At 41.1% G+C, this 17,512-nt stretch overlaps 1 protein-coding gene across 8 annotated transcripts in view; it reads right to left on the reverse strand.

The window, feature by feature from the left end:
• Positions 1-17,512, reverse strand: part of scn1lab (sodium channel, voltage-gated, type I like, alpha b) — a 41,003-nt gene that overhangs the window by 17,865 nt on the left and 5,626 nt on the right. For 4 of the 8 annotated variants that reach the window (XM_044188283.1, XM_044188278.1, XM_044188280.1 and 1 more), the window contains exons 2-14: positions 16,752-17,071; positions 14,280-14,398; positions 13,897-13,986; positions 11,903-12,031; positions 10,943-11,034; positions 8,425-8,715; positions 7,528-7,591; positions 6,108-6,249; positions 5,399-5,605; positions 2,996-3,274; positions 1,747-2,088; positions 538-670; positions 102-340 (exon numbers count right to left, since the gene is read on the reverse strand). In XM_044188283.1, the coding sequence (XP_044044218.1) occupies positions 102-340; positions 538-670; positions 1,747-2,088; positions 2,996-3,274; positions 5,399-5,605; positions 6,108-6,249; positions 7,528-7,591; positions 8,425-8,715; positions 10,943-11,034; positions 11,903-12,031; positions 13,897-13,986; positions 14,280-14,398; positions 16,752-17,018 (2,394 nt within the window). In that variant the 5' untranslated portion in view covers positions 17,019-17,071. Of the gene's footprint in view, positions 1-101; positions 341-537; positions 671-1,746; positions 2,089-2,995; positions 3,275-5,398; positions 5,606-6,107; positions 6,250-7,527; positions 7,592-8,424; positions 8,716-10,942; positions 11,035-11,266; positions 11,359-11,902; positions 12,032-13,896; positions 13,987-14,279; positions 14,399-16,751; positions 17,072-17,512 lie in introns of those variants that run through there. The other 4 variants (XM_044188285.1, XM_044188279.1, XM_044188282.1 and 1 more) reach the window with 3 other exon arrangements.

Raw genomic sequence — 17,512 nt, forward strand, 5'->3', positions numbered from 1 at the left:
GCAAAATTCTAGTTTTACACCTGAATCTGCATCATGAGAGATATTTATGTTTTTCTAGTTTTGTCCAGTCAGAGTTTATAAGCATATCACACAATACTTGCCAGGTTTCCAACAGAGAGGACATTATCGAATTCTTTAGTCATGGGGTAATGCTCCATGGCCATGAAAAGGGTGTTGAGGACAATGCAAATTGTGATGGCCAGATCCACAAATGGGTCCATGACCACCGTGCTGACGACTGCCTTGATTTTCAGCCATGCGGGGCAACAATCCCAGATCAGACCGATGTTGGCAAATCTGTACCAGCAGGGGGGGCATTTCTGTCTTGACTCTTCAAGCTCTGGAAAAGGAGAAATGGCCACATTTCATTTTGATGAAATGCAGTTAAATTTATTTCTGTAAGATTATTCCTTTATACTGTATATACTGTCCTACTTTATATTTTCTCCAGAACTGGGAGGTCAGGCATGGAGTTCAAGACAGGAAGAAAATATGACAAGAAAAACTAAGGCCAAAAATATATGGCCTGACCCTTACCTTCCATGGTGTTGGTGAGGATACTGGCCACACTCATGGCTCTCTGCCTGCCCCCTGGTTCATCTAAATAATCCATGGATGGCTGGTGAAAACCTGACCGGCGTTTCTTAAGCTCAGTATCTGTAGTTGTCCCCTAGAATAAAAAACAATTAAAAAAACAGATTCATGCCAAGATATTTAAGCAATATTTATCTGAGATATGTACAGAATGTGAGTCAAGCAGGTTATTGGTGTTGAGCTCATATGAACAAACATTGCAAGTATTTTATCATTTTATAATTTATGAAAATTTTGGCTCAGTCTATTGCCTCCTGATTTAGTATGTGGTTATTTCATAACTTGTATTTTAAAGGCCCTACACACCCGTGATTCACCTACACAGGTGTTTTCACTTATTTGACCTCATGTGATTCCAGCATAGCTCCACCCAACTTCCACCTGAGCAGAAGTCTATTAGCCAGAATAAGTGAAAACACCTATGAGGTTGTGCAGGGCCTTTAAATGATGAGTCTGGTGATTTTCTAGATTTTTCTTAAATTAAGGGATCACCAAAGTGATAACAATTCATCCTGTGGAGAACATGAATGTCTGTACCAAATGTCACTGCAATCCATCTAATAGTTATCAAGACATTTCACTGTAACACAAAAATGTCAACCTCATGGTGGTGCTAGACAGTCAGGGGATCACCAAAGTCATTAGAATTCCTCTGGGGACCATCAATGTCAAATTCTAATGGCAGTCCATCAAACAGCTAATAAAAAGTGAAAGTGTATATTCGTGAGCTGTTTTTAACAATTTAAGTCTTCAGTAGGAACCATTGGGCTTGGGCTGAGAACCTCAGATGGGCTAGGGAGATGAGAAAGTATTGAGAGATGGACTAAATAATTTTTTAGTTTTAGTCTTTTCATGAGATTTGTTGACAATAACAAAAATATAGAATATTACCATCCTTATCCTTTAAGGATCAAATATTATCTACAACTATAGACTTTGGTTGGAAACACCAAAGCAAGTATTTGCTTCAGTTGGGAAAAATGGAGATTTCCTCTTAACCGTTTGATGATGGACTATACACCCAAATAACTCATATATCATTAATTTATCAACAATATCAGAACAAAGGGATGGGAATAAAAGGAACTAGGAGGTATAACCTTGAAGAAGGTCAATGTGAACATTTAAGCATGAAACAACCAGTAGAGTCACCTCAGGCAGCAGGAGACCTACAGGGGAGGTTGTTACAGAAGTTCCACCAACCAGCGACACCACACCATTACAGTCTACTGTGCAGTGCATCTTGCCGTTGGCGGGCAGCATGATCCGGGGCGCCCCAAGGCTGGTCTGGCTGATAGCGCTGCAACGGCGCTCGAGGCGGCGCGGCAGGAACAGGGAACCCCGACGGCTGTCGCTCTCCTCGAAGGTGCTGTGCTCGTCATCAGCAAAGTCATTCTCGGAGCCCATGTCGCGGGCCCGGCCACGGAAGCTGAACAGGCTGGCACGGCTGTTCCTCCGAGGTGAGAAGAGGGATCCACGAATACTGAGGAGAGACTGATAGAGAGAGAGAGAGAGAGAGAGAGAGAGAGAGAGAGAGAGAGAGAGAGGCAGAGAGAAAAAGAAAAAGGGAAAATGGGGTTAGAGGGTGGAGGGAGGCAGAGCCCTGGAATACTTGGGGAAGACTGGCAGGATAGAGGAGAGACACCAAAATGCCACGTTTGGTGCTAGGTGGTCCTGTGAAATGAGGGAAGGACAGGTATATAGTTAGACGGGGCAGGAAGGAATGAGACAGTAGCAGAGGAAACAATGGGGTGATGGAAAACAGGTATAAGATAAATGATGAAAAAGATAAAAGATAAAAAAATGATGAATATGCCACAAAAAGGACACGATTGTCAACCAATGGCCATAATTTTTAGAATGCAGTCGCCAGTAGAGACTAATATTCAACATTAATTTATCACCAAAGAATATTCACAGAATGTAATGGTGAATGTAGCTTGATTTTGATTTTTAATTGTGGCTTTTTTAAAGGAATAGCTTGACATTTTGTTAGATGATTGATACCACTTTAATGTCTGTACGCTAAATATGAAGCCGGCTGGCTGCTGGCTCCAGCTTCATAGTTAATGGACAATTATGAAAGTGGTATCTATCTTCTCATCTATCTATCAGCAAGAAAACGAATAAGCGTATTTCGAAAAATGCTGAACTATTCCTTTAATTTACAAAACTTTGAATGAATATATACTGTAATAGAGGCAAATACTGTAATAGCTACAATTAAATTTCAGCCCTGGTTTTACATATTTGTTTTAAGTAGCTTTAATTATATCACTGGTATGATGTGACATGTCTGAAATTTTGTAAAAGACAATATCAGTCTAATGTGAGCCCCTAAAAAGCTCCATTTATCAGGTAACAACCACTGACAAATCTAATTTGTCAAGGAAGTATTTACCTGGTTGGGTGAGGAGCATCTCTTCTCATAAGAAAGTCTGTTGGCATCAATGGAGAAACGGAAGCTGGATCTCTTGATGCTGTCCTCGGACTCAGACTTGTGGAACTTGTCACGGGCCCCCCTCTCCTCCTCCTCCTCCCTCTGCTTCCTCTTCTTCCGCCTGTTGCGTCGCTCCTTGGCACTTTTCGAGCTGAGCTTAGATGTCCCTGAGGAGGACTCAGAGGTGGGGCCCCCTCTCCCGCTGTACTCTCCACTCTCCGTGGCTGCTGCCGCGGCAACCTGCCAGCCAATCAGAGCACAAACACAGTTGTCATGGCGACCCAGTGCCTGTCTCAAAGGCTCTCGCAGACTGGAGCGGAGGAGAGAGCCTGGCAGCTGAGAGCAGCACCAGCAGCATGAAGAGCCAAATAAGCCTCAGACACCTCTAAAAATGGAAGCCTGAATGTTTTCATGCAAACCAAAACAGTTCTGTATTCTTGCATTAAGAGAGTAAGAGAAAGAGAAACATTGTGTGGATACTGGGTTAGGTAATAGCCTTTTTGTTTTATAAAACAAGTGGGAAATTCTACTCTTTGAAGCCAAGCAACATTGATCAAATCAGTGTATACAACATCAGAAGCACAGAAATGGGTTGTGTTATCTTCATGAAATGCTTTTGGGAAGCTTGGTTGGGGGATGTGAATGGGTAATATCTGGTGCTTTAGAAGGAAAGATTTTCCGTACAGTTACGGCAATGCCAAAAATATCAAGTCAAACATCAAATAAATAATATCAAATATCTGTATATCCAATAATTAAGCAATCAAAGAATAGAGTGTGTCACTTAATTTAGATTTTTATACTTCCTCTTTTTCATCTTTAATCTTTGTTTTAATGGAGGGAAATGCCCCTTTGTCCCACAAAACATACAGCACCATAGTACGAGGATTTCAGAGTCTGTCATGGCAACTACAGCACAACTAAAAACAACAATCTGAATGTGCACAAGCCTGATAAGACACTGTTGAGCTTGGCAGAATAGCCATTGAAGCTAGCAGAGGTGGAAACAATATAGAAAACAATGGCCTTCCACATATTAGGGTGAGATAAGAAGGATACCATGTGGTACTGTACAATATGAAATGCAGAAAGTAAAAGGGAAAGAATGCTTTTGAATTATCTTATACTATTATACACACACTGTATATTAGTGGTTTCCAACCGACGATTGGAACGATTCTAACCATTTATCCACAACCTTTAGCTAACTATTTTGTTTATCCACTACTTTTCAGAAATGAATCTGTTTAGCCATTACTCCCTTACTTTTAGCTAACTATTTTGACATCTCTGCTTGCTTACTAATTAGTTTTCGTGCACTTTCAATGGCAACATGTGGCTTTAAGATGTTACTCAGGTTGGTGGGAAGTGTGTACTGTGCTGTCAGCTTATTGTCGCTGGTTATTGTGACAACTAAATTTACTAAAGATCAGCTTCACACCAATGTGTAATCCTACTTGGGTGTTTGTTTTCCTCCTAAACATACATATATGGATATATTTTTTAACCAAATCATAATTTCTATTTTTTCAAATCAGTTGAGTTGTTTCCACGTATCCCCTGGAAACTGCAGAAGTACCCCCTGAATTAGCCCTGGTTGGGAATCATTGTTTTATATCCATAATCTATGACATTAAATGCCTTCTAGGACTGATTTACTCAACCTATTTTCCCTCTTCCCTATATTGGTAAGTCTAAATTTCCACTTTCCTACTGTAGATTTACCAGATGCAGTCTGTGACAGTGAACAGGAACTCGTTGCATTCCGCTGTGTGATACACGTGTAGCAGAACAGAAATAGACTGTCTGGCTTTTGTCGTCACAAGCTTCAAAGGCACACACAAGGTATGGTTCTCCCTTTGATAATGAGCCTCTCATACAGATGACATACAGATTATTGAACCAACAGTCAGAGCTACAATAAGTATATTTCCATTATCCAGCACTTCACTGGCAATCCATGTCCATCTGCTAATTTGTCTTTCTTGAGGTCAACAAAGGACTCCATATCCCTGAGGGAGCAGCAGAGGGGTGTCAGTCATCCAGAACATTGACTCCATCAGTCCCCTGGGGCAACGCTGCTTTTGGCAGCTGGCTCAAGACTTTAAGCCCAAGAATCAATAGAGATTCTCACAGCCACAGTCTTTGTTATGAAATACTCAGACTTTCCTACGTGCTCAACACAAAATTCAAAGGTCCTAAAATGTCCCTGTCGCTTTACCAGTTTAAATGCTCAATGAACCCTTTTTTCAAACAAATTATTTTCAAATAAAATGTTTGAGATGAAATGGACATTAGATACAGGCTGGTAGCCTGTAGCTCAATTCTAACTTAAATTTGAGCAGACAAAGATGAATATCCTGCCTGTGCCTCCTCCTGCTGTCTCTTGAGCTGCTCCAGCATGGCCTGGAACTCCTCCTCCTTCTGCTGAGCCTCCTCGATGGTTGCCTGGTTTTGCTCGTCATAAGCCATGGCCACCACGGCCAAGATCAGGTTGACCAGGTAAAAGGAGCCCAGGAAGATCACCAGCACGAAGAAGATCATGTAGGGTTTTCCCGCCGCACGCAAAGTCTGATGGAGAAGAGGTTGTTAGGGAAAGAAGGATGCCATAGGTTTTTGTTTTGTTTGATTTTTGTTTGCAGTTGAGGTAGCACAATAGTATTCAGTTGGGGTCATCCCATTGTTTGGTGACTTTTCAAATGTCAAGTTGCTACATTGTACTGCTGCAGTACAAAACAGAAGACAAAACACAAAAAACCTTACATAACAGGCCTAGTCTATATTTGCTGAGTGACACACCCATTTGAAAAAGCTTTTATCAAACTAACTGGATATGTTTGCTCAGATATTTACTTTTATTATGAAATTAACTGCTTTCTTTTCATGTTTTTGTTGTTTTGCATTTTTAACAATACAACACAGCAGACATATTTTACAATGTGTTGTGTTAACAACGTTCTATTCAGTTCACTGTCACCAGCCTTTGCAGATAAATATATCCAAGGGACAAGCAAATTCTGTACACTATAATGATCATAACTGAGTAACAGGAATCCTGCAGAGTTCTACCAACCTGCTGGTAGAGGTTTTCCCAGTAGTCCTGGGTCATGAGTCGGAACAGGGAGAGGAACGCCCAGCTGAAGGTGTCGAAGCTGGTGTAGCCATAGTCTGGATTACGACCAGCTTTTATACATGTAAAGCCCTCTGGGCAGAGCCTGTCAAGGCACACAAGTGTTATTAACAACATTTTGCATTAGAGGTACCATGTGTAGTATTTTAACATTAAAACGTTTGAGAAATCAGTATAATTACCATAAAATTCACATTTCTGTATGGCACAAAAATATATTGCTTATTGGCACAAAGCAGGAGGGCCTGTGTCTCCACAAATAGAAGAAATACATGTTAATGTACACTAGAACTAGGGAAACCATAACTCCGTCTATTGCCATGAATTTTTAGCCATACAGTTTTTGTGCATAACTGACAGATAAGGGCAGATTACTCTCCCGCTTCTTTTAGTATAACTCTATGATCGAGTAACAATGTTCTAAGGGCAACATGGTTTACATGAAAGCTTAATTAATATATAGTATTCTGAAGTTTCATAATATTACTTCGTGACCCAATGCAATATATGAACAGTTAACATCATGTAACAAATTCAAACATCTATTATGATGACGTGATGATGGAAATAAACACTGAAAAAATTGATCAAATTAAATACTGGGACATCCTACTTCTTAAAGAAGCATTTGCCATCAGCAGATATAAAGCTGTTCTTGAACAGTGCTTTAAAAGCTTCTCAGGAACTGAAGTAGTGTACATGATATTGACAGCAATGCCTCTTGATGTGTTAATGTCTGTGAAGACATTTCGCCTCTCTTCCAAAAGGCTTCTTTAGGGCAAAAGGCTACTATATAACTACCAGCCACCAGTGGCAGCACTGAGTGCTCTGCTGCTGAGCAATGCTCGAGTTGGTGAGCAAGGAAGGAGTCTCGCATCATTTTTAATTTTACACGGTTTGTATTGACTGTAATGAAAAAGACCATTCTCTGTCACAATAAATCGTGTCTTTTGTTTACAGCCACCTGATGTCAGCTTGTAATAGTCTTCCTGTAACAAACTTTATGAGCTAATCTTGTCCAAGTACTTGGAGATAGGTGTGTAGGACCGTGATATGTAGTATACAGTCCTGAATCAGGGCTAAAGCAGGTCCAGTTGCCTCTGACTTAGCACTTCTGATATGGGTTGATGTTGTATCTTACATTTTAGCAACTTAAATCAATAAGCTTCCCTTAGCAACATAAACAAAAAGGAAGGAGTTTGAACATTTGCCAAAACACATTAAATGAAATGCACCCATTGTTAACCAGCAGCTTAGATTCCTGTGATGCCTCAGCGCGGTGGCGAGTGTTGACACTAATTGTGTACGCTCAGCTTTGTGGTGCATCTAATTGGCCATATAAATAAAACATGTCAAGCCTTACCCAGTGCCACTGCCATTCCCGCAGAGCAGAGCATCCCTACGGCCAGGGAGGTAATAGTAATTACCTAGAGGAGAGGGGAGACAGAGGGACGGTCAGTCAGAGCCACACCACAGGAGCGAAGCAGCGGATATGAAAAAACAGAAAAGATCGACGAGGGAACAGAAAGAAAATATGCACCCTGTGGGTTTCAGTTTTTGTGTGGCGTACAGTGGCTAGAGAGAAAGGTGGTGATTTGTACCACATTAGTCATCCCGTTTTGTTTGCGTGTGTGTGACATAAGCACGTGACTTTCGAAGCTGTCACGGCTACTCTGTCCTCATCTACCACTTAACTGTCACGAAATCACAGTCACGTCAGACTATTTTAGGGGCAAACATAGTCATTGATGCAATTAAGATTCTAGACGTTAAAACAATTTGAATCAGTCTCTCTGTTCTTCTCATCTTGCTCTGGCATCAGCTTGTCATGTAGCTGGTGCACGTCTCCTCGATATCCTGCTGGCGGTCAGTGACTCACCCTCCTCTAGCACTTTAGACTGCTCATGCCACACAGATGGGCTATGGGAGAATGATGAAGGGTAGTGAGGGAGTGAAAGTAGAGGGTTTTATTGTTGTGGCGATTATCCGCCACATTTGCTGCATTCTCCCACTAGCCCTTGTTAGAGAGTGCAGCCACTGCTTCCAGCCATTGCTGTCACTCCTTATCACGGCAGCAGGCCAGCGTGCCTGACCTCCCCCACACAGCTACCACCACCACCACCCTGACCCATCTCTGCATATGAAGTAGCCAGTATCTGACTCGGGCCGTCTGGGGCGGATGCTAACTTGACCCCGGTTAACCCCTATGTGTGCCTGGCAGACATGTAACAGTACTTTCACACCGCCTCACTTGGCTTACTCTCATCACTGATGTACTCTGTCCAGTTGAAAGAGTTCTCCGTGGTGTTCTGCACAAACGTGGTGTTGATATCCAGCAGGGTGTTGTTGAAAAACATAGTGTCATCAGCGGTGATGTTGCTGCTGTTGGTGGCGTTGACGATTGGCAAACGCACACACTTCTGCCTCAGGTTGCCCATAAAGAGCTGCAGGCCGATGAGGGCGAAGACGCTGAGGCAGAACACGGTCAGGATCATGACATCCGACAGCTTTTTTACCGACTGGATCAGTGCGCCAACGATGGTCTTCAATCCTAAATGGGAGAGAGGGCAAGGGGGCGGGAGGGGGACATCGCAGAATGATTACTGCCTACTAATTACAGCCACAAGCTTGTATAGAGAAGAAGCTGCTAATAAGAGCTTACAGTACAAAGCAGCCAGGGGGATCTGCAGTGGAGGTTCCTGTATGAACTGTTATCATAGAGGAACCAGGCTGACACAGATCACTACTAACAATGGATAAACCACTAGAGAAAGTTATGTTTCGCATGCCCATTATAGTGCTATGGTATTGGACTCTGCTGTTGTTTTTCCATATTTTTACAGGGCCTTATTAGGAATTACAAATATAATATTCTATGCATGTGCTGTTGTCGCCTGGTTAGAATGCAGCTGAAACAGTTAAACTGAGCTCTTTTTTAGTGCAGTCGCAAAGACCAGCACACAGTACTAAGTAATGTGCACGACGTCGATGAGCACGTGTCCAAGCGCACATGCTGTTTTTATTCATATAGGCACAGCATTATGCGCAAGAGGGTTGAGTGAAGTGGTATATACAGTGGAAGGTGATTGTGGTGATCAGGCATCCATCATTATCCTCTCAGCATGTCACATTACTGGTCTCATACCTTTCTCATGCAGCTGGTGGTGGAACATGAGGAAAATGGGTGACCAAATATAGACGAAAGTCCACATTAGCTTCTTCAAGTCAGAAAATAATGTTGTTTGGAAGGTTCAGACGGGCAACATGTGAACAATTTTGATGTGTTATGTGTTATTTGTAGCATATTGCTGTTTTGAAACTGCAGCACTTTTCATCAAGTATTTAGTTTGTTCTTGTTGATGGAACCAACAACTTAATAAAGGAATAGTTCAACATTTTGGGAAATACGCTTTTTTGCTTGCCTTTTAGATGAGAAGATCGATACTACTTTTATGTCTGTACAAGCGAGCAGGTGTTTATCTTAGCTTATTTTAGCATTAAGGCTGCAAAGAGGGGGATACAGCTAGCCTGGCTCTGTTTATAGTTTAAAAATCAGCCTACTAGTACATCTAAAGCTCATTAGTATTTTGTTTGTTTAATCTGTACAAAAACTGAAATGTAAAAAGGGCAAGTTGTGGTTTTCTGGAGAGGAAGTCACTGATCCTGGCTAAGAAAAAGCTCCAGCACATAACTCCTTATAAAACCACAACTTGTCATCTTTACGTTGTGGTTTTTATACAGATTAAATAAATTAGATACATGTTAATTTGTCAGCTTTAGAGGTGCTGGAGGGTGTATTTTTTAACTTTGGACAGATGCTATGCTAAGCTAAGCTAATGGCTTGCTATCTCTAGCTTCATACTTAGCGTGCAGACATGAGAGTGGTATCAATCTTCGCATCTAACTTTCCACAATAAAGCCGGTAAGCCTATTTCCCAAAATGTCGAACTATTCCTTTACCAACGTGATGCAGCGCAGAAAACAGACATAGTCTTTAGATGTCAATTCTCACCATTAAAGACCCAATTTTCACCAACGCATCACTCTCAATCTTACTGCACCACTTCTCCCACCTTTGCGCCAATTGCACTATGCTCTGCATATAAATATCACAAAGTGACAAGCAAAATGCATTTCAAGGTCAGGAAAATACCCACATGTGCTAGCACTGCTTGTACTAGGCTGTACACTGCCACAAAACCAGATAATGCCCAAAATGTTTAAACTGGGTCCGTATGTCGATGTGACAGCTAGAATAAGTAATGTATGTTGTGACCTTTTTGTTAGTTTGTGATGTGAATAGTGTTAGTGTTTGGAATACCATTACCCAACCACCACTCACCATATCACAATTTCTCCAAAAACACACAACATTGAACAAGACATGCACAGGAAAACAAGGTAAGGAGGAACCCTACACACACAAGTGCTTGCCACCAGAAAATCGGCTTTTGCAATGTCTCATGCAAAAAGGAAAAACAAATAAGTAAGTCTCCCAAGGCAAGAATAGATTTCAACCAAAAAGAATTCTGCCTTAAAGGATGTATCTAAAAGCTAAGAATCCTGTCAATCTGTGCAGATTGGAGCCAGATTCCAGCTTTTACTGGCCTTGGGACGAAGGCAGCATGAGGGACGGCGACGAGCATCATTAGGCTTAGCTAGAGTGAGATGAGCTGAGAGGGGGCGAGGGGGCGGGAGGGCAGGGGTGCTTGGATGTTAGCGAAACGCCAGTTAGCCGTTAGCATTTCATTAACCCTATGGGCCTTGATGGCTCTCACCTGGGATGACTGATATAGTTTTCAGGGCTCGCAGAACCCTGAAGGTTCGCAGTGCTGAGACATTGCCCAGGTCCACAAACTCTGTGACATATCTGTAAGGGAATGGAAGGGAGGGAGGGGTGGGAGTTGGGTAGAGGGGCATTTCGGAAAAGGTGTGGGACACACACGCACATACGCACGCACACACAAATCAGGCACCCACACATGGCATGACAAGACAAAAGAAGGGTCATGGGGAGGGGAGGGGAAAGGGGGGGAACGGCAAACGGTCACGCACAGAGGACAAATGGCAGGAGTGCTGGCAGGAGGCGTGGGCAGCCTTACCTGGTATTACTGAGATAGTTTTCAAAGCTCGCAATACTCTGAACGTGCGCAGAGCTGAAACATTGCCTAGGTTTACAAACTCTGTTATATACCTGCAGGATCAAATGCACAGTTACTACACAGCATTACATAGTCAGAAACCAGACTACACAACCCACTGTGTACAAACACAAACATCTGAGAAATAAAACCACCCCTCATAACAGCATAATGAATTACAGGAATCTTTTAGACAAAACAAGATCACAGTCTTATTATATTATGTGATCAGTGATTAACTGTTCCAAAGTCAATTGACATTCACTATGTAACCTAATGCTGACAGCTTTATTTTGTAGTCTCAAGACAAGTAGCTGAAGTTATTGAAGCGTGGGACAAATATGGGCCAAGATACTCCATGCTTTGGGGGCTCACATCCATTATAACGGAGTAGAGTTGATATTTCTGGCCATGCTCTCAAAACGTACACGAATAAGCTGCAGATTATCATGCCCCTCTTCATTCTCTCCGTTCTTCTCCTCACATTCAGTGGGACTTAATAGGCTGCTGGGCTGATTAGCATTAAAAGCATTTGGCCTCTTAATTTATGCCAGATCATGTTAAGCTGATCCTAACTATGCTTGTCAGAATACTTACGCCATGAGAATAACACTGAAATCCAGCCAGTTCCACGGATCCCGCAGAAAGGTGAACTTCCCCACACAGAAGCCCCTGGCCAGGATCTTGATAAGGGACTCGAAGGTGTAAATCCCTGTGAATGTGTACCTGGTAAACAAGGTGAGGAAGAGAGGAAGTATAGGGAGAGAGGAGGAAAAGACACGCAGTGAGAGATAATGATGTTGGTCAACAGCTCCATTGATCAGAGGCAAGGTGACAGACACACTGTATGCAGTTTTACATTACCTGTATGACTGCGTCCTCAAATCTCATTAGTCAACCATTTTCATAATGGGATTCTTCATTATTATATTATCTCCAAATGTCGCTGCAGTGTGTACTGATCTACTTTGACAGACAGTTGATCTGTGGATCAGTTTGCTTCACTGCACCCATTTTCACTGGAGGCAAGTACTTATGTAAAGCTAACATTAAATTTGAGATAGCATAGTAGTTGACCATTGTAGTATTCAGAAAGTTTCCAGATCTCTTCTATGATTATTTATTGTTCCATAATATAATGTAAAAATGTGTTGCTTGGTTAGATTGACACTGGCCTTGGTCACCTCCTGCACACCACTAATCTGTCAAATGCTTGCTGAGCATCCTAATTTATCAAATTTGTCATTAGTTATTGCTATTAACCTTTTGAACCCTTGGCTTTCTTTTTGCTTGGCTTTCACTCAGGCATAGTCAGTAAATGTTTTAGCTAGCTATGCAATATATTGTTATTTTTATAAAAATGTTTTTCAATAGCCTTACACCTATAAGTGTTCATAACGGCATTCCTTCTAAAATCAAGTTTTATGCTATCTGAAATCGTTTGTTTTGGGGTTTTTTTTGCCAGTCTTTCCACATGTTTCATCACAGGGCAAATATCCGTATATGAATCTATAAGAGGAGAGTGATTTTGTCACTCTCATTGTTTCTGTTTTTCCTTTTTGTTTTTGGGATAAACATGCTGAGTTTTGGAACTACACTTCCCATCATGCTTTGGGGGGTTGGCTATTGCCGCTTTCATGTCATATTATTATTATAATCACGAATTTCCAACTTGTAAATAGCGCTCACATCAACGTTCAAGTTGAACTGAATAAAAGGTATAGTAAGTATATTTTTTGGCTAAATGGAAGTTATCATTATATCGATGATACATATGTATGATTTCAGTGAATATGGATTGTTGAACTGATTAATGAAGGATTATCATTATTATGCATTGGCTAAACAGGTACACGTGTACTTGATTACTATGTAAAGATGGAATCTTATACAGTACAGCTACACAAAATGTGGTGCTTTTGTTTCCTCCTGGCAGTTTTAGATGTGAAGCATCTCTATGAGCTGCAGGTGAAACTCACTCACTCACAGGATCACGATTAGCTAGCCGCGCTCCAATACGTTGTTTGCAGTCACGTGATTCCGATGAAGCTCGAAAGTCAGAATGAGGCAGGAAGTGAAAGGTAGAATGGGCGAGATGGAGGAAAGCCCGTACTGTGCTAGTTATTGTTTACTCATTGTGTCGTCCCAGTCAACATGTGTGTGGAAACTGGAATCACCCAATTCATTCTTAAATTACGGCTAAAAATCTATTTTGAGGTCACAGTGACCTTTGACCTTTGAGTCAAAAGTGTCTCCTATTCAGTGTCCGACCAACTGTGAAAATAGTCACAGTCTCCCCTTCTGTTCCTGAGTTATGGTGTTAAATAATGGCCAAAGTGTTTTTCCAGGATATTATGATGTCAGTGAAGCTGACCTTTGACCTTTTGAGTAAAAAAGTGTGATCACTTCATTGTTGTACCCCATTAAACATCTGTGTGAAATGTTGTCATAATTACCTCGTCGACTCTTGAGTTATGTCCAAAAACGTGTTTGTTAAGGTCATTTTGAGGTCACAGTGAAAGGGTAAATCGATGTGTATGTCAGTGTAAAACCAAAAGATACCTTGTTTTACAGAGAAAAGAGGTACTTACTCTACATTCTTGGCCCATTCCGGGGGATTACTGAGCGTCATGAAAGCACAGTTGGTCAGGATGGTGAACATGATCAACATGCTGAACATCGTAGAGACTAAGTCAAGGAACACAATGGAACATTGCACTCATGCATGCTATGTATGATACAAATAACCAAACCGGACAGCAAAACAGTCAAAACATTTCCCCAACCATAAATGTTACAGTACGTATAAGTAGGTATGTTTCTTCAGCTACTCAATAGCAGTAAAGACTGATGTATGCCTACATAGAAATCATGACATTTAGTCTCCATCATCAGCACATTTAAATCCCTCTTTTGTCTGATAAACCCTTTAATCCAAATCAAGCTGTGTGCGTAGCAAACTCTGAAAGGATATGAGTGTACTAAAATTCTAATAGCTATCCTCCTTAGAGGGTTGAAGGAGCTTAAGATGTACAAGGCAGGAGTGGCGTTGAAACGGAAGATTGCCTTCCCGCGATTCAATACTATGAAGGTCTGAAAGAGAGACAGACCAAAATAAGTTAAAATCTGTATCATACAAAACCTTGTCTTGCCCCTGCTCACCTTCTTTGTTATATGTGAGCGATGCAGGACCCAGGGGAGACATAAAACAGTACTGAACTGACATTTCGTAAATCTGCATGTGTTAGTATATGTGTTGTCATATAGTATCTGCTCGTCATGCCTGCGTTTGTGTATGTGTGATTAGTCATAACAGCAGAGAGGACTAAGCTGGCCTCTCTGTCCAGCCTCTGCTCAGGGTGTGTGGTTGTTATTATAATGAAGCTGGATGAGTCCACTTCAGGCAGGACATGTTGGCACTGCAGTTCAACTGGATTAGCATTTAGCACCTCTGTTGGCCCATGCCTGAAAGGCTTTGACTTGGCTGAGCACATGCTGAAATGGGTTTTGCATCTCATCTGTTGAAATACCAAATGCTAATGTTGCCAATTTGTTTGAATTTAATGTAGTAAAGAATTTGCCATTTCACTATAACGTTGTTGCCAGTGGTGGAAGAAATATTCAGATCCTTTAGTTAGGTAAAAGTAGCAATACAACAATGTAAACGTACTCTCTTCCAAGTTCTTAATTCAAAATGCTACTTAGAGGAATAGTTCAACATTTTGAGAAATATGCTTATTCGCTTTGTTGCCCAAAGTTAGATAAGAAGATTGATAGCACTTTCATGTCTGTGCGCTAAATATGAAGCTACAGCCAGCATTTTTTTACCTTTGGGTTTTTCCCTGCTTCCAGTCTTTATGCTAAGCTAAGCTAACCAGCTGTTGACTCTAGCCTCATACATTATTTAGCGTACAGACATGAGAGTGGTATTGACGTTCTCATCTAACTAGCAAGACAGTAAATAAGCATATTTAATGTTCAATAAATGTTGAAATATTACATTAAGTAAAACTGCAGAAGTGTTATCAGTAAAATGATCTTCAAGTGTCAAAAGTAAAAGTACTCGTAACAAAAAATGTCTCCTTTTTGTAAGTAGCATTTTACTGTTGTAAAACCCCCAGTCTTAAGAAGACATTTCTGTCTATAATTGATACCTAAGAACTTTATTTTGTGCAGTAAGAATATTACATTTTTTATTTAAATAAACCTGTTTAAAAATGTTCTAAAAATGAATGTCTATATAGAAAATATTTGAAACAAGTTGATTTGCATTTAAAACAGGCTGGAATATTCTTACTGCACTTAAGAAAATAAGACCTTAAGGACATTACAGACTAAAACAACTTTACAAGAGGGAGATTTTTTTCACAATTAATCATATTTTAGAAACTGATCATATGGTTTGTATGAAAAATCTTAGTCTGCAAAGTAACTATAGCTGATGTATGTTGTAGTGGAGTAAAGACTACAATATTTCCCTCTGAAATGTAGTGGAGCAGAAGTCTGAAAAAGCATTCAATAAAAATACTCAAGTAAAGTACAACTATCTCAAAATTGTACTTAAGTCCAGAACTTGAGTAATTACATCTATGAAACACATGAATCCTAGTGACCATGATTACAAAAGACTTCTTTTAAAATTAGGTGCGCTTTACCCTTTGATAAAAAATGATCTGCCCACACTGAAAGATAGGAAGTTAATGTATTCTTATCTTTCTTCAGCAGAAGTTTCTCTTACGTGGGAGGAAATTGCTACATATGCCCATGTGTATCCTCAAAATAGTTTGTTGAGAGCATCTGGCAATTACCTTCAAGCTTTTAGGGGCTAAAAAGCTTGGACTAAAAAGTACAGACCTGTGATATATCGCAACTCAGTGCTTGAGTCATACCATAATTGAAAGCTAAATCAGTATACATAATGATGCTTTAAAGGGACAGTTCACCCCAAAATCAAAAATACATATTTCCCCTCTTACCTGTAGTGCTATTTATCCTTCTAGATTGTTTTAGTGTGAGTTGCTGAGTTTTGGAGACATCGGCCGTAGAGATGTCTGCATTTTTGTTTTATATAATGGGACTATATGGCACTGAGCTTGTGGTGCTCAAAGGGCCAAAAAAATACATTTGAAAAACTCAAGAGCAATGTCTCTTTGCAGAAATCATGACCTCAAGATAATCCACAGACCTTGTTGTGAGCAGTTTCATGTAGGAACTATCAGTAGAAAGAAAATAGTCCCTACATGAAACCGCTCACAACACATCTGTGGATTATCTTGAGTAACCGGGTCATTTCTGGAAAGAGACATTGCTGTTGAGTTTTTCAGATGTATTTTTTTGGCTGTCCCTTTAAGGCCAGCACAGTCAAGAGCTTGTCTTAAAAGTATCCATTCACATTTGTTTTAATATTTTCCTTTGAAATGATTACTTTCATAACTTTGAAACAGACCTTCTGATTGCTGTAGTAGGGGTCAATGTCCTCCAGAGGGGTGGACACCAAGTCGGGGGGGGTCTCCCCATAGATGAAGGGGAGAGATTTCCCCGCCTCCAGGTCACTGTTGGGCTTGGGCCCATTTTCATCGTTGCTGTCGCTGCGGCGCTCCGCCCGTGGTCTCCGGGCCTCCTCCTCGGCGATGCGCCTCTCGATGGCGGCCAGCGACTCGGGGACGAAGGGCACGAAGCTTTCAGGTCCGGGCGGTACAAGCAGCTGTGCCATCTTGTCATCCTGCTCCTTCAGAGGGCAGCGAGGGGCTCAGTTGGGGCAGGGAGCTGCAACGAGAAGGGAATGAGGGGGAAATGGGTCACGAGTCATGGCCAGGCTTCTGAAAATAGCTGGTACATTCACCTGTGGAGGTTAGCTTCCTGGATCATGCTGTAATTAAGTTGGAAACTTTACCTGGATACATGAGATGTAATATAATTAAGACTAAGTTAGGTTTGGGGTGTTTTTTACGTATCCCCACTCCAAAACCCTTTTCAGGACTAACTCTGCTGGCTTCATCCAGCCCGTTTGTGCCTCTCATCCATAACATTTCTGTAAACGTGCTGTCACGTCTGAGGCTGCATCAGTGATGGATTTGAAAATGTATTTTGTTTTTATTGTACATAGATGATACTTAAATGAGAAATTCATTTCAGTGATGTTAATAACTGAAATCAGTGATGTTAATCAATATTAATCATTTATTTAACCTGGTGCTGCTGCAGACT

This window comes from Siniperca chuatsi, linkage group LG24 (genome assembly GCF_020085105.1).
Source record: "Siniperca chuatsi isolate FFG_IHB_CAS linkage group LG24, ASM2008510v1, whole genome shotgun sequence".
NCBI classification, from domain to species: domain Eukaryota; kingdom Metazoa; phylum Chordata; class Actinopteri; order Centrarchiformes; family Sinipercidae; genus Siniperca; species Siniperca chuatsi.